The sequence below is a fragment of the Gallinula chloropus genome (genome assembly GCF_964237585.1).
Source record: "Gallinula chloropus genome assembly, chromosome: 18".
In the NCBI taxonomy this organism is placed as follows: domain Eukaryota; kingdom Metazoa; phylum Chordata; class Aves; order Gruiformes; family Rallidae; genus Gallinula; species Gallinula chloropus.
In genome coordinates, this window is record NC_140103.1 from 10,342,563 (window position 1) to 10,368,665 (window position 26,103).

At 49.9% G+C, this 26,103-nt stretch overlaps 1 protein-coding gene across 1 annotated transcript; it reads right to left on the reverse strand.

Moving 5' to 3' along the window:
- Nucleotides 1–13,121: 13,121 nt before the first annotated feature.
- NELFB (negative elongation factor complex member B) lies at nt 13,122–25,889 on the reverse strand. The gene is made up of 13 exons (XM_084272367.1): nt 25,745–25,889; nt 25,347–25,510; nt 25,054–25,153; nt 24,096–24,326; nt 22,646–22,831; nt 21,136–21,248; nt 20,473–20,575; nt 19,446–19,541; nt 17,648–17,790; nt 15,937–16,043; nt 14,881–15,022; nt 13,949–14,057; nt 13,122–13,692 (listed from the first exon to the last, which is right to left on the reverse strand). The coding sequence occupies exons 1-13, from the start codon at nt 25,844–25,846 to the stop codon at nt 13,555–13,557; spliced, it is 1,734 nt and encodes a 577-aa protein (XP_084128493.1). The 5' UTR covers nt 25,847–25,889; the 3' UTR covers nt 13,122–13,554.
- Nucleotides 25,890–26,103: the final 214 nt, after the last annotated feature.

Genomic DNA, 26,103 nt, shown 5'->3' on the forward strand with positions numbered 1-26,103 from the left:
GCCCCACATAATAATCAGGACTGCCTAGGAATAAGGCAGCAGATTGAACAAAGTACCTTTGCTTAATGGGTCCACACAACTCAGTGCCTCAGAGCAGGCTGAGGTGAGGAGCCACTGACCCTGGGGACCTTGTACTCCACAGCTCCAGCACGAGCACAGGGAGCGCTGTGCTTGCCATCCAGCACCGTGCGGGGCCCGACGGGCTGGTCACCACCTTCTCCAAGGACAAGTGTGACAGCCCCACACCACACAGCCTGACAATAAACTTCCCAAGAGAAAGGTTCTTCTCCACAGACTCAGCCTACGTTACCTGTGGGTTTAACACTTGAATTACAGACTTACTGGGTTGGAAAAGACCTTTAAATTCATCCACTCCAAATGTTCCTGTCCTGTGCTAAATCACATCCCTGAGCACCTCATCTGCCCGTCTGGTAAACACACCCAGGGGTGGGGACTCAGCCCCCTCCCTGGGCAGCCTGTGCCACATCCCCACAGCTCTGCCAGGGAAGAACTTTTCCCTCACATCTGAGCTGACCCTGCCCTGGGGCAGCTTGAGCCCATTGCCCCTTGTCCCATCTCCTGTCCCCTGGCTGAAGAGACCATCGCCCACCTCTCTGCACCCTCCTGGCAGGGCAGTGGAGGTGGGGAGAAGGTCTCCCCTCAGCCTCCTCTTCTCCAGGCTGAACACCCCCAGCTCCCTCAGCTGCTCCTCATAGGATTTGCCCTCCAGCCCCTTCCCCAGCCTGGTTGCCCTTCTCTGGACTTGCTCCAGGACCTCAATGTCCTTCTTATGGTGAGGAGCCCAGAACTGGACCCAGCACTCGAGGTGCAGCCTCACAAACACCAAGTACAGGGGCACAATCCCCTCCCCAGACCTACTGGCCACACTATTTCTGATACAAGCAGGTCAGATGTTTCTTAGGAGTTGTTGCCCTTTGGTCTGTAACCGCAGATGGGTGTGCAGAAGCCAGGGATTTGATAGTTTTATATTAAATATAAATGTCATGTAACATTAGGGGATGCTAACGACACAGTGTGCCTGCACATTAAATAAACCCAGTAGCCCCATCCCAGCACACCTCAAAACACTGAGACTTCTCCTCAGCTAAATGCTGTTCTTTTATTTCCCAGCACAGAAGTGCTGTGTAACTCTCTGAACTGGGAGGGGAGGATCTCGTGGATGGGAGTGAGCCAGTGAATGAAACGAGCAGGGACCGGAGGTGTTCCAGCAGCTACGAACACGGGAATACTTGAGGCTCTTCATGAAAGGATAGTGGAGCCGTTCCTATGGCAACAGAGACAGTTGCCAGGCTGCAGGAGATGGGCTCTGATGTACAAGTCATACATGGTGAGGGATTTTAGAGTAAAGTCAACACTGGTATTTTATACATATGTAATTTTTAAATGAGTAAAGCCAACGTGACTCCTTTGTTCCAGGGAGAGAAGCTTTTTACCCAAACCCAAGGAGAAATTACAGAGGGAAGAGTAGCAGGATAACTCATTGTTTACACCTGGGTTTGTGTCAGGTGCTCTGTCTGATGAATAGGGAATAATCCAGCTTGTTGCTGAACGTTACAGCTCCACTGACTAATGCTCCTTTTACCATCCCAGCAGACTGCAGACAGCCTCTGCCCTGCCCCTGCCCCTTTACCACCCTTGCTGCTGAAGCAAACACTGCTCAGGTCTGAAAATCCCGAGTCTTAAAAAAGTTATCTGAACTTTAACTTTTGTTAAAAATATCACCAATCCATCTGTAATGCCCCAGAAGGTGGAAAGCCCAATAACCAGGAGTTATTGCTGGAGACAGCAGCTTGTAATACAGGAGCTGCTTCCCAAACAGCTTGGTCCCTCAGCCTCTCAGCGTCAGAGAGATGTTCTGGTGCCCTCAGCATCTCCATAGCCCTTTGTTGTCCCTGTCCTTCCTACCCCAGGCAGCCCAGCCCTGCACACAATATTGCTGATGAGGCCTCCCCAGGGCAGAGCAGAGGGGCAGGAGAACCTCACTCAACCTGCTCATCACACTATTCTTGATACCCCTCATGATGCCAGGACCCTTCCCACAACAAAAGGGCACTCCAAGAATCCCACAAAGCAGCAGGTGTTTCCCCTCTGCCCCCCAGCCTGCACTGCTGTGCACATTCAACCCAAGGGCACCTCCTCAGTGTTGTCCTGGAGAGGTTCTGTGGGAGCAGAGGCACCTGTGTGGGTCCTTCAGCTTGTGCTGATGCCTCAGTAGAGTCAAGAAGCAGTTACCAAACTCACTGGGGACTCTTAAAGGTTTGGAGCAATTAACTGGGCCATTGCACACTGACAGTCACCAGGACAGCACACAGATGCCAGTAAAATGCCAGTTGAAGGCTACAGCGTTACACAGGCACCTGTGTGCTGACACAGACCTTACCTGCTGACCAGGCCCTCAGTCTGCTCTGCATGTTGTCCCTTGTTCTGCAAGCAGTTATAATGAAGAGCCAGTACTCCTCAGATCCATCACATCTTTCTCTTGAGGTTTTCAGACAGCTCTGTACCAAACCAACAAGCAAAACACACAGGGATTAAGGCTTTTGTGGAAGAAAGGCATGGAAAAAAGTTCTCCACCTGAGATGGTAGGAGAGAGCTTGGGACTTGGGCAGGCTCTGGAGAAAAGAAGGAAATGAAAAGCAGGCTCTGGGTGCAAAGAGCCCTGGCCCAGCTTTGGTGGGGCAGAAATGTGTGTAGAGGACAACTCTTTCAGCTCACAGTACCAGCAGATGCAGAAGGGATGGTGAGATAACCGTGACGCTGCTGTGCTGCTGACACGAGCTCGTTCTGAAGCCATGGAAGCAGCAGCGTGTGCACGCCTCCAGTTTCCACCCAGGTTTCCCTGAGGAGCAAGGGCAGGCTCAGGTCTGAGGCAGTCACCCAGCTGGGGGGGCTGGAAGGAGAACCCAGAGCCCTTCGTTCCTCATGCGTGGCACAAAGGACCCACTGCCACAGCAGCCCTGCTGTTCTGGGTTGTGTGTTGCTGGAGCAAAGGCCCCGAGGTCTGTGTCATTCTGCTGCTCAGGGCCTGTCTCCTCTTCACTGGATGACAACCTAGGCCTCTGCTGCTGGAGAGATTTTATAAAACAGAGGTGGGAGGTGCCAGTCAGTATTTATATTCATGGCAGCCCCAAGGGCACGCTGCAACCCCAAAGATCACCCCCCTTCAGGCTCCCTGGGAGCACCCATTGCTCTAGTCTTCTGCTTGGGAGGTGGTGGTGGCACAACCCCCCCCTAAAACCCTTCCTGAGGCTCACCACTGATCCACAGCTCACACAGGCTCCAAAGTGCATCACAGAAAGGCACCAATGGTTGTTTTGAGACAGTAAATCAGGGCTGACCTGAACTGTTGTGTTTGATCTTTTTCAATTGTTGTTTTTTTTAGAAGGAACTTCTGAGCTTCACTGAAAAGACAGTGACCCACATCTCCCTTGTGCAGGGCCAAAGGCTGCAGGGGTTCCTCTAGCTAACAGGATAGACAGGCACTGGAAGCATCACACCTGCCCCACACAAACCAAACTGAAAGATCAGGCCAAGCAGCTCCTGTGACAAACCCAGGGTCACAGTCCAAAATCCCTGTGGAGTCCAGGATACAGAGATGCCCCCCAGGCAGCAGTCAGGCCACAAGTATCTGCACGTGGAAGTATCTCCGTGTTGATACAATGCTTGACAAGGTGGATCTGACGCCCTGGGCTCTGTCCAAACTCCCTGAGCAGCACCCCATTCAGTGCAGGGGTGTCTCCTGCACCTCCTACATGCTTGTCCTCAGCCAAAGCCCATGAATGACAACCTGACAGGGCAAGGGGGGTGGAAAACAGATTCCTTTTTCTGCCCTTTGGCCTCTCTTCAAGGAACCTGCTTGTAAAAATCCCTCTGCAATTGTAGGAGAGTTCATTAAAGATTAAACAGACTCATTTGGAGTTGGCTGGTGGCAAATCTGGCTGTGACCTACTGATCCAGATGTTTTGTTGTGGCTACCCAGGCTTTGTTTCACAAGTGGGTGATGACCCTGGCCTGGTGACTGACATCCTGAATGAGGGTGGCTCAGGGGAATAAACATCACTTGCAGACACCTCTCTTTCCTCCCTCACTTCTATCACTGCTTCCTTCCTAAGCTCATCAGGACTCAAACAGATCTGGAACTGGAGAGGACAGCAGGAATACAACTGCCAGTGGAGCCAGAAGAGAACAGAAGATCTCAGCCCTCCCAGCAGGCAGGCAAACAGAGTTTTGGAGTTACAAGAAAGAAGCACTGCAGAATCTGTCAGCACCTTCCACAGCCTCATACGAGTCAACAGTTAATAAAAGACAAAGAACAGATGCTCTGAGACAGACTTCTCCTGAGGCTTTTTAATTGCTTCTACCTACAGACGTAGCTGGAAACGTGAAACTCGCACTCTTAATCATCAGATGGCTTTGGATCAGCTTGGCAGTGACTCATCACCGGCCTTTCATAAACATTTCACCACTGTTTCATTCTGTTAAACCCTGATCAGACAACACAGCTCTGGCACAGCAAATTGATGTTAGTCTGAGGGAAAAAGCCAATGTTAAAAACGACAAGTAATAATAATTGTCTCCTGAGTTCTGGGCTTTTTATCTACGACACTGGCACAAGAACCTTCAGGGGTTTAGTCTGACTCAGAAGCTGGATGGGTGGGTACAGACGTTATTTTTCTTCCTTCCTTGCCATAGAAGTGACATTTGCAGAACCTAGAGAGGAAGGACAGACACCAACACTCACTCCCAGGCTGCTGCCTCCAACACAGGCAGATGCAGAACCTGTGGCTTAGTACCGATGCTTTTCCTCTTTCCTGGGCACAGGCTGAGCCCTGCTGATCAGGAGAAGCAGTGACAGGGGCCCAGCACAGCCCTCTAACCCAGGTGAGATACCTTTACCCCTTGTGCAATTGTTTTGCAAGCAAAGGAAACCGGTTTCACTGCATCCAGTTGTTCAGCTTTGTCCTCATCAAACTCCCCTTGCAGGTCCCACAGGCCAAATCCTGCCCACACAGAAGGCTTAGTTGCTTTTTGGGAAGTTAACCTTCAAGCTGGACTGACCTCGTTATCTTTAGCCCCATCCACATGCCAGCAGATGCTCCTGGGGTCACTGAGAGTCCTCTCAAGTCCTGCCAGGCTTTAAATCTTATTCCCCAAGCAGGGAAGAAGCTTTCCACCATCAGAGACTCCTGCCAGAAAGATCTCATTATTAGTGGCTGACAGAGAAACCCAGCACAGAACCAGAGGCAGCCTGTGAGTCCCCAGCTCCCAGGGGTGACAACAGGCAGGGACAAGCTGCACACAGCATGAGCCCTGAACACCCCAAGCTGAGCTGTGCCCTGTCCCCAGGCAGAGATCACCAACTGTAAAGCAGGGCTGGAGCACACACAGCTCATCACCCCTCTCTCTGCCCAGCCCAGCTGCCGGCACGGGCTGGCTGAGCTGAATGTCCTGCTGAGCCCAAATGGAGGGGGGGTTGAGGTGCCTGTCCCCACCCAATTGGGAGAGGCCTCTGCCTCTGCCACTGCCTGGTCTGCTGGGATCAGAGGGAAAGGAAACAGCCAGGGCTGAAAATGATGTCACTGAGTGCCCCTGGACAAGAGGTAGAGAGGACCTGGGAAGCAGCACTGAATGCAGAGGATATCCATGAATGGCAAAGTCTGGAGCAGCCACAGAGCCGAAACCCTGCCTGGTTTGGGTGGAGCTGCCCTTAATCCCTATTTTACACCCACATGAAGATCTGAGAAGCTGTTTTGCACCTTGTTTTTCGTGCTGAGCCTGGCTCTGATGGAGGGAGTGCTGGCAAGGATACCCAGTGAGTGTCTGTGGGTTTAGAGCCACGGGGACAGAGCTTGGACTGGTCCTCAAGCCCTGCTGGACTCAGCCCTTATTGGTGTAACAGCCTGAAGGGGAATCAAGGGTGAGAAAACAAGCTGGGGAATGCTGAGTCTCTGTGGCCACAGTGGGATCTGTCAGAGCTGCAAAGGGTTGTGGAAATACTCACTCCTGGAAAGCTGCTCCATCAGGACATCTCTCCAGGGAGACAGCTGAATTAGTACTGGCATTTGTATGCCAGGACCCACTTCTTGCTGCTCTACAAAAGGAAATGTAAAGCAGCACCTGTGTGTCACCCACCAGAGCTGTGAGAAAGGCCAGGAACTCTCCAAAGCACAGAATCACCCCGTGTTCTTCAGCCTCTGCTTCTGGGAGAGACCCTGAGCACTCGGGTACAGGCACAGCCCTGCCCCACACAGCCCTGCCACCACCACCTCTCAGACACAGCTCCAGCCTAAGAAGATCTAAAGTAGCATTTAGGGCTGCTGGAAGTACCTCCCTGTACTCCTGCAGGCAGCATCTCCTGTTCTCCATCCTCAGATGGCTGAGCTGTTTGGAAAAAGGAATTAACAAGATTTTTCATGCCACTTTGTTTTCTGGGTCAGATGAAACTCTCCCAAAGTCAAAGCAAGACTTCATCCCAAGGAAGCTGGATAAAGGGATCCCTGCTTACAGGGGAAGTCACATATCAAGTCCCCCACCACACACAACTCATCAGAATTAACCTAGGGGCAACTTTAGAGCCCAAACCACGTAGCAACTCCACCACACAAGTATCTTGGAGAAGAATAATTCAGTTTTTGGCTCTGCAGTGTCTGCTCCTGACTTTGTTAAGACACTTATTCAAATGTCCATCTTCCCTCCAGCCATCTGCATCACAACCTATTGTTCCCAACCACTTTTCCAACACATCCAACTGCCCACAGCACGAAGGAGAACGTGGTGTTCTGCCAACAAGCAGATGCTTAGGAGCATTCCTCCTTCTGAAGATGCACAACACTGCCTTCCAATTTTGAGTCCCCACCTCATATCCCTCCTTAAGTCCTTGCCAGGGTTCCAGCTGAGACTTTTGTGGGACTGTTTGGAAAAGAGTGTCAGTGGGTTGGAAACCAGAAGCTGACAGCCAGTGCTCCCTAGGAGGAGAATTTCATGGTTGCTGCTCTCCACTGGCTTCAGTTTATCTGGAGGAGAGCAGGAGTTGCAGGCTGTCAGAATCCAGCCCACTTTCTTAGGAAGAGGTTTCCTCTTGTGGGTGGCAAGTGAAGTTTCTCACCTCACCCTAATGATCCTGCTGCAGCCACAGCACAGCCAGAAGGTTCTTCCAAAGAAAGGTTCTCAATACACTCTGTTGTAAGAGCAGCTATGCCCTACCTGCCAAGCTTCCCCGTTTCCTTGGTGTCCTCCCACTGCTTTGGAGCAAAGGAAGCATGAGCAATGCAATTCCTAAAGCTTTGAGACTCCTCCTAAAGGCCCTACCTGGACACTCATGGTCCCTCATCCATGTTTAAACAGCCAAGGTTTAAACACCTTATTGGATGGGTCCCAGTGGGAAATCAAACACCTGAGTAGTAGGGAAGAGCTAAAATCCCTGTTTATTTGTCAAGGTGCAGTGCTCATGCTCTTTTGGAGCATGTTCCAGCCAAACAGAACCTGGGTAGAGGGAACAGAATCAGCAAGGACCACACCAGTGTCTTCTGTGGTGTGTCTTTGCAGGCAAGGGGTACGAGGGCTGTGGTGCTGTCCCACCACCCCTCTCCTCTTTCCCCTGGGAGAAATCCACTAAGCATCACACCTGGTGACCTGCAGGGAGATTATTCAAGGTCAAGCACATCTCACAGCACGTCTCAGCTGATGCACCATGTCAGCAAGCTAGTGCTGGTCAGTGAAAGGACCTGCCCTTCCCCAAAAGAGAGCAGTAAACCAGACAGAGGTGTCACCCCAGACTCAGCGATCTCCAGGGAAGCAGGAGATCTGCAGACAATGCCAGCATGGTCAAGACTCCCAAGAACACAGGACAACCAGGGTGACAGTCACATCATACCCTGGTTTGACCTCCCACTCCCATCAGAAAGAGGTACAGTAGGAGGGAAAGAATAAAGAGGTGGTAACCAGTACCTTCCACGTGGTTTTGCACTTCTCCACAGCAGAAGTCTCATCAGGCCTGGAAGGCACATCTACCTGACTCCAGCACACAGTGTTCCAGTAGCCAAACTTTGAAATCACAGCCAGATCAAGGTGGTGGGCCTCCAGGCACCCTGGTAGTAAGGAGAAAGGATCAGGAAGGCTGTTTAGTCCAGGACTGATGAGCTCTACCCTTTCCCAGGGAACCCCTCAGGACCAGCAGTCCTCCTTCCATTGTCCAGCGGTGGACAGGTACAGCAGAGGAGGCACCACAGGACACAGAGCTGAAAGCACCATGGAAGCTGCTCTGCGGTCCTGTGGCCACTGAAATTAAGATTTTTTAAAAAGTCACTATTTTTTGAAGCTTAGATATTCAAGAAAGGAACAGTTTTGTTCCTGTGGTTTCCCTTTGCTGCCCAGGCTCACTCTGAGGTGTTTTCAGACCCACTCCCTGAAACGTTGCTGGTACAGAACATGCTGGGATGGTGCTGGGCAGCACCAAACCTCCCTGAGCAACCCACCTCTGCCACTCCAGAGCGCCCTGGGGCAGCAGAGGAGGGCTGGTTGCTTGTAAGCTTGATGCCCTCCTCCCAGCTTTGGCCATAGGCGAAGCTTTACCTGAGGCAGCACAGTGGGGTGACACATGAAATGAGAATGATCCTTCCCAGGGAGTGGGGAGGCCCTGGCACAGGGTGCCCAGAGAAGCTGAAGCTGCCCTGGGATCCCTGGCAGGGTTCAAGGCTGGGTTGGATGGGGCTTTGGGCACCCAGGGCTGGGGGGGTTGTCCCTACCCATGGCACTGGGGGGCTCTGCAGTCCCTTCCTACCAACACCAGTCTGGGATTCTGTGCTAAGAGGGGACTGGTATTTGCTTCTAGAATTACAGGCAAAAGACACGATAGGCTCGGGTCTGACAGCCAAGTTTAAGATGGGGAGATGCCTGTGAAGGGCTGCTGAGCCTCAAGGGGTGCAGGCTGGTTCCTGGTGGCTGCTGATGACTCTCCCTCTGCAAAGAACCATCCGCTCCACCACCCAGGCAGAGCGGGGAGGGAGCTGGCAGCACCCACAGGCTCATCCATCCCAGCACAGCAGAGCCCAGTTGGCCTGCTGGGACCTGTGCTCCAGAGCTGGACACACAGGGACCAGAGAGTGAAGCTCAGGACAACTTGGGTCTCTCTGCAGAGACGACAGGCAAGGCCTGTTCCCAAACCCAGCCCCTTTAGCTCAGCAAAGGAACCCAACAGGCCCTGTGCAGGATCTGTGTTGCCACATCCTCCCCCTGCTCTTGGGGGGAAACCTCTACAGTGTCCCTCATGCCTGGTCTCCCTTGGAATGCAGTGCCTGCTGGACCAACACCTTTCTTTGCCCTGCTGGTTAAGAAACCCCACTGCTCTGGACTGCAGGTAAATGCATGGGAATTGGAAAACAAAATTTCCTCTGGGTTTCAGGCATTTCCTTCCTTAGAGAGCTTGTAAGAAAGTCAAAATAACCCCCAACATCCCAGAGCTGGAAGTTCAGCCCAACCCATCGCCTTGCTTTGGGAACAGACCTTCTCACTCATCAGCAGCACACTCCCAACAGAGCAGAGTGCAGACACCCCAGACCAGCATGGGGAATTGCAAACAGCTTCCTGACCCAAACACGCTGCTGCTTTCAGCAGGAAGCAGTCTCAGCAGCTCTGCACAGGCACATTAACTTCTTACAATTCAGTTATCTTCAAAGCTAAACCCACGGCAGGTTTCCTTCATGCTGCTGTGTAGAGAAGGGCAAGAATCACCTGAAAATCAAACATTTCCCAGCAAAACAGAGAAGACTCACAATAGCTGAGGGGTATCTGGGGTGGGGGCTTCATATTCTGTCTGGCCAGGCATACTTGTGTGGTCTCCTTTTATCTTTGTCCACAAAGAGCGATTCTCCTACGTCAAATTAAGATGTTGAGGGGAATCTGGCTGGGGTTTGAAGTGATGCTGGGCAGGCTTTGGGTGTCAGGTAGTTTGGCAGTCAAGAATATTTCACTATAGTAAGTTTTCCACTGATTTTATACGAGCCCTGGTTCCTCTGCTCCCACAGGCAGCAGTCAGAGTGCTCTGCCCATCTCCTAACACGGCTCAACCCGAGTTTGTTTCACACCTCAGTGTAAAATTCCACTTCAGTGTTGAGCAGAAACCCTGCAGAACCTCTCTGGGCTGTCAGGCACTTGGATCTCTCAGGAAGAACACACAGAAAGGACCAGATTGCTCAGGATAATGGGAATTCAGGGTAAAAATTCCTTCTCCTCTCACGCACGGCAGGTTTGGAGAGGAGACACGGTTTTTTGCGTCCCAGAGATCACACCCGTTGGAGACCCAAGCGAAATATAACCAGGGAGCGGTTGGAGGGATCTCAGGCAGCGGCGGCCGGGGCCGGGCGGGCAGGGGTGCAGTACCCTCTAGCGTGCACCCTCAGCAGCGCAGGCTGCTCAGCAGCCGGCTCCCCGCACAGCCACCGCAGACACAGCAGAGTTCCCTTCCCCAGCCCAGCGGTACCTCCCCCGGCAGCTGCACCGCAGGAGGAGGAGGAGGAGGAAGAGGAGGAGGAGAGAGCCTCTCCAAGCAGGAACCCCCTGCAGAACCCGGAGATGTCCTGGCCCTGGAGCAGGTGGGAGGTGAGCATCCTGCACACAGGCTGTGTAGAGGTTTACACACACCACTGGAGCAGAACCAGTTTCATCCCAAAGATTCTCACTACTAAACTGGTGTTTCCTGAAACGTGTCTCTCCTCACACCACACACCTCTTGGAGCAGAAGGCAGGCCAGGAGAGCATAGCCTGGCAGGCACTCACTCCCACCTGCAGCTGCCCACCCATTCTTCCTCCTCAGCCTCAGCCAGCAGCACAGGTAACAAACGGCCAGTTTGTGCTCTGGGATTGGTTCTTTGTGGGTTTAAAACCCTTGAGGAACATCACCAGCATGTTATCTCAGCACTGTGGGCACAGGCTGAAACACAAGAGGGGATTTTTTACCAAAAACCACACAATCAGCCTGGATTACAAGAAGTTGGTGCTGTGGGATAGCACCAAGTCAGCATGTGGGGTAGGGGAAACCTTCAGTGAGAGAGAAATCCCCAACACAAACCCAAACCAACCTTCAAGTCTGAGCAGAGCACGGGCCAGGGGAGGTTCATTGCAAAAGGTTTGCCTGTGGCATAGGGTGTGATTGTCTCTAAGCTGCCATGACAGTTTAAAAACAAAACTCTGCAAGGAAGACACGACTGTTATACCCAGTTCCTCTTTCCAACAAGTCCAATGCCAGAACTGATGAGCACCTGCCAAAGGCAACAGGGACCCCAGGAGCTGAGGTACACAAAGGCAGCATCCCTGTCTCACACACAAACCCAACGTGTCTTCCCAGTGCTCCCCAGAAACACACAAGCCCCTGCATGAAAGGAGAACTGAAGCACCAAGGAGATGCACAGAGGGGACACTCACTTTCCTCACACAAGGACTTGGGAACTCAGGAGGAAGAAAAGCACGTGAAGAGGGAGTGAGCAGCACTGGGGAGGGATTTCCCCAGCCACTTAACTAGTGTGTGTTTGGTTTTCTTTTTGTGGATACAGTTCCAGGAAATGGAAAGGTCTCATGAGCATGACTTGGCCTGGGAGCGCTCAAGGCCCAGGAAACAAGGGAGGATGGGGACAAACCCAAAACCATCTTACCCAGAAACATGATGGTCAAGAAAGTGACAGGGCATGGCCGGCAGGGAGGGCAAATTCCAGGGGTTAACTGTGCCTGACAAACCCAAGGACCTTCCACAAAGAGATGCCTGGCTGGGTGGATGGGGGGAGCAGTGGGTACCTTACTTTGACTTCAAAGAGCTTCTGGCACAACTGCCCCAGGAGTCCGTACGGCCCAAATCGCTTCGGTACACGGGACGCTGCACGGAGCAGCAGCAGCAGGACCCCAGGCCCTGAGGGGTGTGATCCACAGCACAGTCCAACTGGCAGCACGTTACTCTGGGTGTTCCTGGGGCGTCATTCACAGGGCTGATGCAGTTTCATGTCTCTATTTGCAACCTGGAGACAGCTCACACCCTCAGCTAGTCTGCAAAAGGATGGTTCCAGGCACGGCTCACACACGGGGCAGGGCTGTTCTCCAAAGGGACCCCCTGACCAGGCTGGACAGATGGACAACAGGAACCACACAGGACTCCACAAAGGAAAACACAAAGTGCTGCTCCTGTGCAACCTCATCCTGCTCTGAGTCAGGGGGACCACAGACCCTCAGAGGTGCCTGAGATGCAGACTAATTCACAGAGGCAGCTGCCTGCTTGCAGGGGACCAGCAGGGTTGTATCCTGGGTTACTGTACCTGCTGGATTCAGTGTGAACTCCGCTGTGACTCACACAACTTACTCTTCTCCCAAGCCCATCTTCCTGCCCGCTCCACGTGAGGCTTACACTGAGGCAGCAGAAAGCAGAACAGGAACTAACTGTGACAGAACAGGCAGTGACACAAATGAGCCATGAAGAACAGGCTATTTTTTCAAAGGCTGAATTTCACTCCACCTGTACTCAAACCCTGTCCTCACTGGGGACTGTGCTAGTCTTGGTTGTCTGGTTTTTTCTCACTGGCTCCAGGACCCACTTCAAGCTACTACTTTGGAGAAAAGGGGAGAAAATGAACCCATTTCTGGCCTTCTTGCCAAGAGTTGACCTGAGAAGATGGCTGTTCGCTGCTTCTTGGTCTAGTGACAGTGGTGGACACCCCTGACTAACACAGTGTATCTTACCATGTACCAAGAGTTTGAACCTGAAAAAGGAAATTGTTTCAGTGGGGCTTAACTCCCCTGACACCTCCTCCTGTTGAGCATCTTCTCCATAGACCCACAGGAACAAACCAGTGTCTGAAGAATGCTCCAGTCAGCCTTCAGTTCAGAGATTTTTACAGAGTGGTGAGGGGCTGAAAGAGGCTGCCCAGAGAGGGGGTGGGTGCCCTGTCCCTGGGGGTGTTCAAGGCCAGGTTGGATGGGGCCCTGGGCAACCTTGTGTAGCTCCAGGCCTGGAGGTTGGTGGCCCTGCCTGTGGCAGGGGCTTGGAGCTCTGTGATCCTTGGGGTCCCTTCCAACTCAGACCATTCTATGACTCTATGATAATGGAGTTAAACACTCACTGATCAGATCTTAAAGTAGAGTTTAAAAATACAAGATGCCAAGCTTAAAAATATGCATTTTCTTTAAAAAAAACCAAACCCAACAATAGTCAGATTTTAAGGGGATCTACAAGAAGACACTCAGCTATCTTTAAGAAAAGTAAACCTCCACAATGTGCTGCATACAGAGTTTTCTAACCAGCAAGAGCTGGTGAGCTGGGCAAACTGTGGTGTTTCCTGAAAGCCCTTCAGTGGCTTCTCTTTTGTTTCCACCCTGTAGGCAGAGACACTGGGAAGGCAGAGCAGGGCCTTCACACTGCAGAGCACTGAGACACTGGGAAGGCAGAGCAGGGCCTTCACACTGCAGAGCACTGAGACACTGGGAAGGCAGAGCAGGGCCTTCACACTGCAGAGCACTAGGTGACTTCTTGCCCCGTCTCACGCTGCGTGGCACAGCTCAGCGTGAGGTCGGCGTGGGCACAGTGGGCAGGGGCAGTTCCATGGAAGGAGTCTCGGTCGCCTCGGCTGGACTCGGCTTGCGAAGCTCCAGCTTCTCAGTGAGCTGGTTATAAAGCTCCTTCACAGCTTCCCCACTCTGCAGAATGAGAAGTAGGGAGGGGGAAAACCAGAAGAGTCATACTTCATAATAGCTGCCACCAGCTAGAAGACTAAGAATGCAATTACCCTGTGTGTTTTAACACAAACCAACACAGAAAGAGGAAGCTACGAGGTAATTAAGACACAGCTTGGTATGCTTGGGAAACAGAGCTGGTGTTCCATTAAGCGAGGTCTGGAAAGGCAGCTGCTCTCCTTTGCAATTAATTCTGCCTTCCTCATGCTTCCCTTCTTACCTGCTTGGTGGGTTCCAAAGCCTTCTGGAGAGACTCTAATTTGGCAGGCGCCACTTTGTGATGCAGATGAAGCAGCAGTCGTAGCACATGTCTATGTACATTCTCCTTTCTGCAAAAAGCAATTTGAAAGCAGAGTAACTGATACAAAAAAACCCATCTTGAAAACAAGATAACTACAGCAGCAACAGTACCAGAGTAATTCACACACACACACCCACTGGCAGCTTTGTTGGAATTTCCCAAAACACCTGAGAATTGCAGCCTGTGTGCTACCAGTGCAAAGACTTCAGACTTTTAAGCAGTTCATGTAATTATTCCCCAGGCACAGACTAACTGCAGCAACCAGGAGGAAGGAGGGGGCAGTTTTTAGCACAGACCGTAGCACGGGGCAGCAGCTGGTCTATCTGTTGGACAGACCAGAGGATGTTTGTCCCTCCCTGCTCATGCAGAGGGATGTTTGTCCCTCTGTATGTGTGGAAGAATGGCAGCAGCACATGCTGCTATGCCTGAACAGCAGTTCTAGTCACTCTGGGGAGGGTTTCTGGGGGTCAGGTCTGGTCTGCAGGCTACCAGTTCAACTGCATGGACTTCAGGGAGTTAACAGATACCAACAGCAGCTGATACAGTGAAGAGCTGGAAGGTAACTCTTCACATCCAGAGCTACCACAAAACATGAAGGACACTGTCTTTTGCATCCCAACTTATGAATAATGAGTTACAGTTTAGGTAATAATTTATAATCAACACTTAACAGTCCTGGTGATAAAAACCTGATCACAAATTATAAACATTTCCTTAAAGAAAAGCAGCATCAGGCCAGTATTTCCACTACAAGCGAAGAGTTTGCTGAACTATTAAACTATAGTTTAATGTAATATGATCTTTCTCTGCTATTCTGTCAACTCACTTCCCCTGAGGAAAAGCAAATTTACCTGGAGCAGGCTGTGAGAAAGAAGCCATCAAAGAGACTGGTGCAGAACTCCTCCAGTGCGAATTCATCACCCAGCAGCGTGAGGTTACCAGTAAGCAGATGCAGAAAAATATCACTGAAGGCCAAGTCACTGAATGTCTCAACTACAGAACATGAAAGGAAAGGAAAGAGATTGAGAATGACATGAAAGTGCCAAACCCTGACTACACAGATGTTCCTGCTGAAGACTTTGCAGAGAGATTTCTTCAGTGGCTTTTCAAACAGTGGCTTTGATCTTCCAGGCATAAGAAAGACACAAAAGGGAGGTGAGAAGGGTATGTAGAAAGCCCACGTGTCCACCAAAGTTAAAGTCACAGAGCAGCTTGTTTCTGCCACGATCAGTGTCCACTGCTATCCTCCTCCACCATCGTGGCCACATCCACCTCACTGCACTCCTCAGACCCCAGGGGGAGCACACACGAATCCCTTCACTCACCTGTCTCTGTGAGCTGACATGTCAGCAAAGGGTTCACAGAGCACCAGAGCTGGGAGGAGGGAGTGGGAACTGAATCTCTGGGAACTGCAATTCCTAAGATGGCTTCAGAGCTCTCATGTAACTCACCCCAGAGAGGTCAGTGAAGAAGGTAATCCCAGGGAAGAATTTATGGCTCTGTTCAGTCCTGTTGTTACAGGATTTGACCACACAAAGCCAATTCCCAAGAACTTCTGGCCACGTGCAGTTCCTATCAGCAGTGACAGAATTAAGCCTCCTGCTCTTTTATCTCTCAGCTTCATTCCAAACAGTTCTCAACCAATCTCATCATTAATACAGCCTTTGATGTAAGGAACTACTGACCTACAGCCACTACCCCTAAATCCTTGGATCAGCAGCAAAGTATCCTAATTACAGACAAAACCAAACACTTCTGCAGGGCCTTGCAGCTAAGTCACCAGAAGAGCTAGAGGCAGAACATTATGTCTTTAACTCTGAAATCACTTTCACTCTGGGTTTACTTGCCTCCTGGGTGTCCAGTACAAGGCAAAGAGCTATAGAAGAGGAAACAAGACAAAGACTTACCTAGTGCTGGCAGGAGCCTAAGGAAAGCATTCTTGTTCCTCTGTTTAGTGATGTGAAGGATGTAATACAGCCCAATCTCACAAGCTATTCTGTTCTCCTGCAAGAATCTGTCACAGCAGAAGCAAAGTTTCTTAATTAATAAAACCAGAAGAGATTTTTATTTATTTTAGAAGAGATTAAAGGGTTTAAAATACTTTTGGGTAGCAGGCAAGCAGTTACAGCAGTAGCTGACCTCAAACCCACTGAAGAGCAGCTTTGTGATGGATCGAACACCACAGTATGGAAAATTTGCCATCCAGCAAACACTGCTGTCTCACAGTCAAACAGTTGCTGTTAATAAGTGCTCATTCAAAACTGGTTTTAGAAGCAGCCCAAACACTCAAAAATACCATGAAGTACAAGACATTATAGTTTCCCAAAGGTCAAGTATCAACACTGTCACAGAGTACAACTACCAGGATACAGCACTCCATGTTCTGGCACTGAGGTAAGGATTGTGCTGGAAATTAGTGAGAGATCTGTGTCCTGGGTCTGGCCAGGAGAGAGTTAATTTCCTTTCTAGCAGCAGGTGGAATGCCTGGTTGGGAACTGGGATGGGAGCAGCGCTGATATCACTTTAGGTTTAGGTGTTGCCAAGCAGTCAGGGACTTCTCAGTTCTCCATGCCAGCCAAAAAGGGTATTCTGTGCCAATTACATCATGCTCAGCATAAAGGGGGCTGGTGTGGGGAGGAACGTGTGGCTCTAGGATGGTTTGGGGACAGTCCAGCTTTGGATGGGCTCTGAGCTGTGCAGTTTGGTGAGAAGCTGCATTGTGCATCACCAGTTTTGTCCATCTTGCTATAAAGTCCTGTTATCTGTCCCTCTCTCTGCTGTCCCAGTAAACTGTCCTTATCCCAACCTGTGAGGTTTGCTTTGTAGTTTTCTCTTCCCTCCCCACCCCACTTGGAGAGCACAATTGCTCAGCTCCCAGCTGGGATGAAACCACAATGACCTGAACACAACAGAGCACCCAGAGGTTTTATTTATCTTTCTGACATCCCTGGAGTGAGAGGTTATCCACAGGGAACGAGTGTTTGTGTGACCATTTACAGCCCCATTGTTCAGAACCCAGGAGGGGCACTCATCCAGCTGCACCAGTATCATCCAAACACTCATCACTCACTACTTAGGAAGCTACACAAGAGGCAGACCTGAAAGCAGCAATACTGCAGGCTGAATATGAGCCAGCAGTGTGCCCAGGCAGCCAGAAAAGCCAATGGCATCCAGGCTTGTATCAGAAATAGTGTGGCCAGTAGGTCTAGGAAAGTGATTGTGCCCCTGGACTGGGCATTGATGAGGCTGCACCTCAAGTGCTGGGACCAGTTCTGGGCTCCTCACCGTAAGAAGGACATCGAGGTCCTGGAGCAAGTCCAGAAAAGGGCAACCAGGCTTGATGATCTTTAAAGGTCTTTTCCAACCTTGTGGTTGGAAAATATTTTCACATTCAATCTGCCACCAGAACAGCCTTTACAAGAAATAGTATTTTTTTTTTAGATACATTTTGGTTGAGGAATGATGGTGGAAACCTGTTCTGCTAAAGGGGAAGTTCAGGCTTAGTGAACCAGTTTTGCTTTAACACATGCAGTGTTTCCCCCCATCAGTGCTGGCTGGCTTCCCCATGTCTTACTGTGGTGATAAGACACTACGAAGTTGGGAAGGGAGATTACGCACTTGGTGAAAGCTTCAGGAATGGTGCTGGGATAGGGAATGGGCCCCTTCTCCTCTGAGGGCAGCTTCTGGTCAACATTGAAGGTGTGGTCATCCACCACAAAGGACATCACCATAGGCAAGAACTTTGTGATCAACTCAGCTTCCTTAGAGGGACAGAAGAACAGAGGGAAAAGAATGATGTTGTCATCAATCAGTTCACACCACGTAACGTTCCCGGAGCGCCGTAACAAAGAGCGAGGCAATCCTATGAGCCTCATCCTACCCGTAAGGAAACAAGCTCTCACACACCCAGTTCCAGCACAAATTCCCAAATAATTCACTTCCAGATCACAGAATCCCAGGGGTTGGAAGGGACCTGGAGAGCTCATGGGGTCCAATCCCGCTGCTAAAGCAGCTCCCCAGCTCATATTGCACAGGGCGGCGTCCAGACGGGGCTGGAATCTCTCCAGAGATGGAGACTCCACACCCCCTGGGCAGCCTGTCCCAGGGCTCCCTCACCCTCACTGGGGAAAAGTTCTTCCCCATGTTGGTGGGGAACTTCCTATGCTCCAACTTGCAGCCATTGCCCCTTGTCCTGTCTCCACAGACACTGAAAAGGGGCTGCCCATTTCCCCCTGCATCCCATACTGAAGATATTGATAAACATGAATAAGGTCCCCCCTTAGTCTTCTTTTCTTTAGGCTGAAAATGTTCCAGTGGTGAGCAGGAAAACGCAGCTCACCTCACCTACAGAAACACTCCTGCTCAAGATCTTTCTTTCAACAATTACATAGCATTCCTTCCAAGAGCCCTTTCCCAACACTGCTGCAAGCACTGGGTGTTGAGGGTGGTACCAAGCTGCTTTTATCAAAAATTACAAATCATTCTGCTCATTCTCTAAATCAAGAGGGATCCCTGCATAGAACAGCAATGTTAAAGAGCATCTCCATGCACAAGGCAGGTACATCAATACTGTATTAGAATCAAGCTACAGCTTGTGGCAATCACAACTAAACCAGATTTTAAGTACAGATTTGGAGATTCCCTTTAGGAATATTGTTCTCAGTTTCTTTCCAAGAGATTCAGGAGGGCACCTCTGCAAGTCAAATCACAGCGCTGCTCCTGGAGTTTGAGTATTAATGCACAGCCTTTCTGAGGTCAATTTAAAATGTGCAATCAGCCAGTGATAGATAGTTTTGAGACTTCCAATGTGGCCCTAGACAGACATTTGCTGCTTTATTGTTCACAACAGAAACAGCAAATGTCTCCTGAGAAACAGTCCTGCTGTGCAATGCCATGGTTGGCCTTCCTGCCCTGCTCCCAAACTGCACCAGGGCTGCCTGTAGTACTGGACAAAGTATTTCCAAAGCATGCAAAGACTGTAGGTGAATGCTGTGCTACTCAAAAATGCTACAGCACATAGCCAGAAGAGCAAAACGTTGAATTAATGTCAAGGAAGAGCTGCTACACTGGCACCAGAGCCTCTGAAATTATGCTTTCCTCAGACAAGATGTGTTTTAAAAGCTCCTCAGTTGTGTAAAGTTCCCAGAAACAAGGAATAACCAGTGCAGAATGTAATAGTACAGTCTGACTTTCAAACAGTAAAGGCCAGACATTCATGTGAAGAAAAAAGGAGGTAAACAATGCTTACAGCATGTCCACTTGAGCTGCTGCTCTCTGACCACTACGTGGTTTCTCTAAGAAAACTATGATGAGAGGTGTGCAGAACGAATGTTAAATCAGAGACACAGTAAAAGAATAAGCAAGTCTAAGTTTGTTTAATTAAATGTGATAAATTCTAAACATCAAAATGGCTCACCATTTTTGGTTCCTTGAAGACTTGACTGTCAATCATGTCCCAGGCCCCCTGTCCCAGCGACAGCATCCGAAGGAGCAGCAGCAGATCTGGGCTTTCCTCGAATTTAAAGGGGAAGAGAAAAACAGCTATTTTGATCTTCCACAAGCTGCACATACAGTATTTATTTGAAAGTAGTTGTTCATACTCAAAGCTCTCCTGCATTAGCAACTTCATCAAAAAGTGGTTTAATTGAGAACTGGTTTAATTGACCACTGGTTCCTCAAATGGGAATCAAGTAACAAGCACACCTGAGGGTTGTGGGGTTCGGTAACATTTTATAATGCACCAAGAAGGCTGCAGCCAATTTGATCATGACATTGTTTTTAAACATGTCCAGCCAAATCAATACACTGACATATAACATGTGACTGGACCCATCTAGTCATTGCACCAGAATTAACAAAGAAAAAGCAGGTGTAAGAATTACAATGGCTTGTTTATATTGTGCCCTGAAAACAAAACAATTTTCAGTCTTAAACTGTCATGAGGAAGTTATTCAATCCAATGATAAAATTTAACAACTCAGGGATAAAACAGCTAAGGCCTCACACTGGTCTGACTGTACCACTCCCCTCCTTTAACATTTCAGTACCTCCTGCAAACACTATTTGCAGGAACTCTATTATATCGCAGCCAACAGACCAGGACAGTGTAAACTAATCCACAGTATTTACCATGGCAGGAAAAAAAAGGCTGCTGTTGTGAGGCACACCAACAGAAGGACAAAGCAGGGAGGCACGTCCTGCATATGATACTACATATACAGAGCTGTTAGGACAGAACAAACCATGGCCTGTCTCCAAAGAGTGCTCCTGCAGAGCCCCCAGGTATGTGCTACAATTGGACAGGTAGCATCAGGTTACCCTTATTTCAATTTACACATCCATCTGAGAACTTAATTGTTCTTCTACAGTGCCAGCCCTTTGCTGATGAGCACTGTGCAGTTAAGCCTGGGGATCAGATTAGGTATGTGAGCTGCAACACTCACCCTGGGTAAGGTGTCCTGCCCAACCAGGTCTTGCAGGTGCCTGATGGTACTCAAGGCTAAGGTGTTAATGGCAAAGGGATCACACAGGATCATCGATAAATCCCTGGAAAGCAAAGCCCAAATACAGGTCAGACACAACAGAACACCCCTCTGTACAGTTTCATGTCCAGCTGCCAGACAGCAGTGTTTCACTAGAGTTGGAGCATTTCTTTGATGTAATCCTGTCAGCTATCAGGTGTAACAACAAAGTAGCTCCTGCACTTGTAAACTACTTTTATAAACACAGGGCTGTGTTTAAGAAGAAAGGCAGACACAGGGTAAGTACTGGAACAATGCCTTTACTACGATAAACCTGAATTTCTGTCCACCTGATGAACCTCCTTCTGCCTCGTGAAACACTGTGAACGCTGTTTCTTTGGTTCAAAAGAGCATGCTAAACCAGAACAGTTCCTAAAGGCCTCCTGCAGTGAAACCCAGCAGATCCCCCCAGTCAGTGAGCAGGCCACAGGGAAGACTGGAGGCTGGTCCTTCAGCAGTACCAGCTGTGTCACAGAACACGCCTGGCCATGCCCTAGTGCAGTAATGCTCATGAATGCACCAGATTTGATGTTGTGACTTCCAGGAACCCATTTCCAGTCTCAATAAACATCCCAAGTGCCGTACCCCAACATTTGCTCTTGTCCTTTCTTCACTCCATCCAGAAACCCCTGCAATTCCCGAGCTCTCTTGTTGTCCACAAACTTCTCCCGAATGCAAGCGTCGAGGCACCAGGTGAACTGTTTACAAGACAGGAGAAAGCTTTATGAACCATAACTGCTCACTAAACACAACAAAATACAAGGTATCAGAGAAAACAGGTTCAGAATGACCTCCAAATATCTGGAATGAGCAAGTTTTATCAATATCCTCAGGTATGGTGGCAAGCGGGTCACAAATACGAGGGGTCAGGAATACAAACGTTCCAGAAGGAGCTCAGGGATGCCAACATGTTAACCTGGTGTTGCTTTTTCCCCTCCCAGGAGAGGCAATCCCTGGCAATGAAGGAGCAAGGCATGCTTATGATATACCACTGCCCAGCACACCTAATCAATGTGGATTTAAACAAGGAGGAGGCTCACACAGAACCAGCATCACTCAGCAGAAATACTATGGGCTATTTAGCCACTTTGCAGTACCACTCCCACCCTCTGAGTAGGGGGTATTAACAGTGGAGGTGCTGTAGAGCTTTAAAGTTGTAGTACCAAAATGGAAGATGACAGTTAAGTGAAACATCTTCCTTGGCCCAAACTTAAGAGCTTTTTAACCCTTTCCCAAAACCACATATATTATTTTTTCCCCAGCATTTCAGCTGTCAAAAAAGAACGACTTGGTGACTTTTCTGGGATGATTTCATCATGACTTGCTGTCCCTGCAGCAGTCACTGCATTTTGCAGTGGCAAAATGAAGTCACTGAAAATGACCTGTAACTTGAACAAGAACTGTCCTTTCCTATTCAGTCACTGCCTGATTTCGGGACTCCTGATCAGAAGACATCAGAAAGCATGCAGTAACATTAATTGTCACTCTAGGAGAGAGCTTCTAGAAGCAGAATACACAAAAAACTTAGAGATTACTTAAGCAAGATTACTTAAAAGAAAAAGCCTTGTTCTAGATCAGTGATGCTAATCACAGACAAAGGACCAGTAACAAGATCCTGGTGTGACATTAATACCTCTGTCACCCCCCAATATTTCAATAGTTTAATGTTTTGTTAGATTCAAGATCCAATGTGTTTCCTGTCACACACACAGCTTATTAACAGCTGGAGTATCTCACACCAGGCACAACAGGGAGGGAAGGAAGGTTTGATTAGTAACTCGGGGCTCGCTAATGCTTTCCCCATTGTTCCATGGAGGCTGGGTTAGGCCTTGTTTTTAACACTGCACAAGTACCATAAATCTGAATGATTTATGGATTATGAAATGTAAGCAAGCTGCTGGTTAACCAAGATGAAATCTTCACCTGAAGTTCCAAGGAATATAAGATGACTTTTGGATTCAAGGCCTGAACTCTCTTCACAGAGAGGAGTCATCTTCTCTGGGCTGAAGTCCTGCGGTGCAGCAGGTACAGACAGGAGTGGGGCCAAACAGAAAATTCTCCAGCAATACTCCCATCTGCCCCACGTGATCAGTACCTTACGACAGGGGTCAACGGTGCAGATTTCACTGATCTCCAGGTCGTGCAGCGACATCAGGAGCTCTGCCCGCAGCGTGCAGTAATGAACATTCCTGGTCCGGAGGAACAGGGTTCTCAGGAACTGCAGCACCATGTCATAGAGCTTCACGTTCTTCCCAATCATCTGGGTCAGCTTCTGGACCACCTAAACCCAAAGTGGGTGAAACATGCACTCAGTACCAAGAGGCATTGCTACTTCACACACAGACACAGAGTGTGAATGAATTCTAAGTGATTTATCAGGATTGACATGAGTACCTGGAAAGGAACTGTTTATACCAACATTTCTAGGAAGAAATAACTGCTGGAATCAGTACAGGCTGGGGGTGAGCTGCTGGAGAGGAGCTCTACAAAGAAGGACCTGGGGGTCCTGGTAGATGACAGGGTGGCCATGAGCCAGCAGTGTGCCCTGGGGGCTGAGAGAGACAATGGGATCCTGGGGGCATCAGGAGGAGTGTGGCCAGTGGGTCACAGGAGGGGATCCTCCCCCTCTGCTCTGCACTGGTCAGGCCCCACCTGGAGTGTTGTGTCCAGTGCTGGGCTCCCTGGGATGAAAAAGACAGGGATCTCCTGGAGAGAGTCCAGAGGAGGCTGTGGAGATGATGAAGGGCCTGGAGCATCTCCCCTGTGAGGAAAGGCTGAGGGAGCTGGGGCTGTTCAGCCTGGAGAAAAGAAGACTAAGGGGGGACCTTATTCATGTTTATCAATATCTTCAGTATGGGATGCAGGGGGAAATGGGCAGCCCCTTTTCAGTGTCTGTGGGGACAGGACAAGGGGCAATGACTGCAAGCTGGGGCATAGGAAGTTCCCCACCAACATGGGGAAGAACTTTTCCCCAGTGAGGGTGAGGGAGCCCTGGGACAGGCTGCCCAGGGGGTGTGGAGTCTCCATCTCTAGAGAGATTCCAGCTCAGCCACCCCACGTAATTCCACTCAAACAGCAACTTTTACTTAGCTACAACTCTCAACATTCCTTTTCATTGTTAGAAAAAAACAACAAAACCTCTTCTTGGGCTATGCCCAGCTAACAAAAAGAACCAGGTAAAGAAATTTAAGATACTCAAACTGATTTGATAGAGATACTCATCCTTCAGAACAGCTGAGGGGTTTTAAAGCCAGACTGAGCAATAAAGGAAAAAAATTGGCCATGCTATTTTTTAAAAGCATATAGATTAGAACATTAAGCAATTATTACACAGCACTGAATACCTATTAAAATAATTCCTGCTGCTTTCATCAAGTTAAGTAGGAGAAAAAGGCCTGGTATTTCTTACAAATAATTTGTCCAGCCAAACAACTTCAGGAGTGAAGTTGGGTGGGTGAAACAGACACTCTGCTCTTTGGTGAGGCTGACAGCAAGCTGAAGAATTCCATTCCCAAGCACGCTGTAAGAAGTTTCCTTGTCCTTACCTCTCCTTGACGCCTTGTTTTGGGAGATGGACTGAAGAAGTTGTGCAAGACAGAAATGTCATTGCTGAAGAGAGTGTTTTCTTTCTCCAGGATATACTGCTTCAGCAGTGGAGATACCTCATCACCAAACAGAGCCTGGTTATCCTGCCAAATCTGGCGCTTCACCTCCACTGCACATGCTTTATACAAGTCCTTATCAGCCATTACTAACTTCAGCTTCTTTTCGGGGACCTATGACCAATGGAGCAGTTACTCACAATCAACAGAGCAGTTACCTAAATGCAGAGCACCTTACCTGCCTGGATGTCCAAATAATAAGTAACTGACTACAGAAGATGTCTAATATAATCAACTCAGGCAGTCTGGTAATTTACACTATAATGCAATTAAACAGGCAGCATCAGACTCATCTTTTGCCTCCCCCACTCCCATAACAGTAAGCCAGTCCTAAGACACTTAAGACTTCCTTTAAGCCTGTGATGCTAAGATGTGGGGAGATGTTTCAAGGCTCAGCAACTTAGAAAAGTTCTAGTAGCAGTTTTGAATCCTCTACCTTAAGTACAATAAAATGCTTTTAATAAGGTTACTCCCAGAGATTTTTGTTTCATAGAGCTGAATCTAGTTGCATTCTCTAAATCTTGTTTTCCACTTCTCATAGGTTTTTAAATCAGCTGTGGAAAAAAAAATCACCTATCAGTGAACCTGACTACTTTCAGGAAGCTGCATGGCTTGAATAAAATATGGAAATAGTCTCATCTAAAAATAGAGCATACTTTTTGAATTACTCTACTGAGTTATTACCAGATTATGTGGTAAATCTTCAGTCACTTTCTAACACCAAACAGCAGACTTACAGAGAGGGTCTGCAGATGGAGCAGGCAGCCCAGCTGACAGCACAGCTGAGGGAAGCCACACAACAGAGATGGAACACAACAGGCCAACCAGCTGAGCAGTTTACCTTGGGCAAATGCTTCATGACACACATTACCACAGGCTGTATGGAAGGCATCTTGACCAGGGAAAAGCTCTTCTCTAGGAGATCTTCCAGCTTCTTATATCTGAAAACACATAAGAGCAAGAGACTTAAGTACCACGTTACATTAAGGGACCAAAGCAGCTCATCCAAAAGCCACTGGAGCTTGATCCCCCCAGGGAAACCCGAGTCCCTGCAGAAGCCACTCGCACACTGTGATTGATTTTCACACAGAATTCCCAGCTCACTCCCAACAACCGAGACACTTGCTGACAAACCTCTCCTCAACCTTCCCCTCCAGAGCGATGGCAGAGACCCTCTCCAGCAGCTTCTCCCGCAGCTCGTCGAACACCGACTGGTGGAACTCGAGCCGGGGGGTGCCGTGCAGGTCCAGGAAGGGCAGGGCCGACTGCAGCGAGGGCAGGAGCACTCCATTTTCTGTCTGCCAACACAAGCACCGGGCAGGGGGCGGCAGGGTTAGGTTAGTTGGCCCCGCCAGCCGCGAAGGGCAGCGGGAACCGCTAAAGCCACGCTGGTTAAAAACAGAGAGAGGCCAAAGCCCATGAACCCCCCCCCCCCGCCCCCACCTCGGGCCCTGACGGGCTCCCCACCGCGCCGCAGCTCCCGCCCCTCACGGGCGGCCCCTGCCGAGGGCCCCGGCGCGCCCTCAGCCCACCTGGAACTGCTCGATGGCCTTCAGCGGCTCCGTGCAGTTGGTCAGCGTGTCCTTCAGGTCCTCGCCGTTGGCCACCCCCAGCTCCTGCAGCCCCGCGTACATGGCGGCCTGGCCGGGCCCCTCCGGGCCCGCTCCCACCACGGCTTCCCCCCGCTACCGGCTGGGCGGGCCGCCCCGCTCTCGAGTCCCCCAGCTCAGCGCGGTCCTGCTCCTCCCCGCCCCGCGGAACCCGCTCCGCCGCACAAAGGTTCCGCTGCCACCGCCGCGGGGAGGAAAACCCCGACAGTGCACTGCTGAGAGCCGCAGCCAGGCGCCTGCAGAGCGCCCGCCCGCCCGCCAGAGCCACTATCGCGGCACCC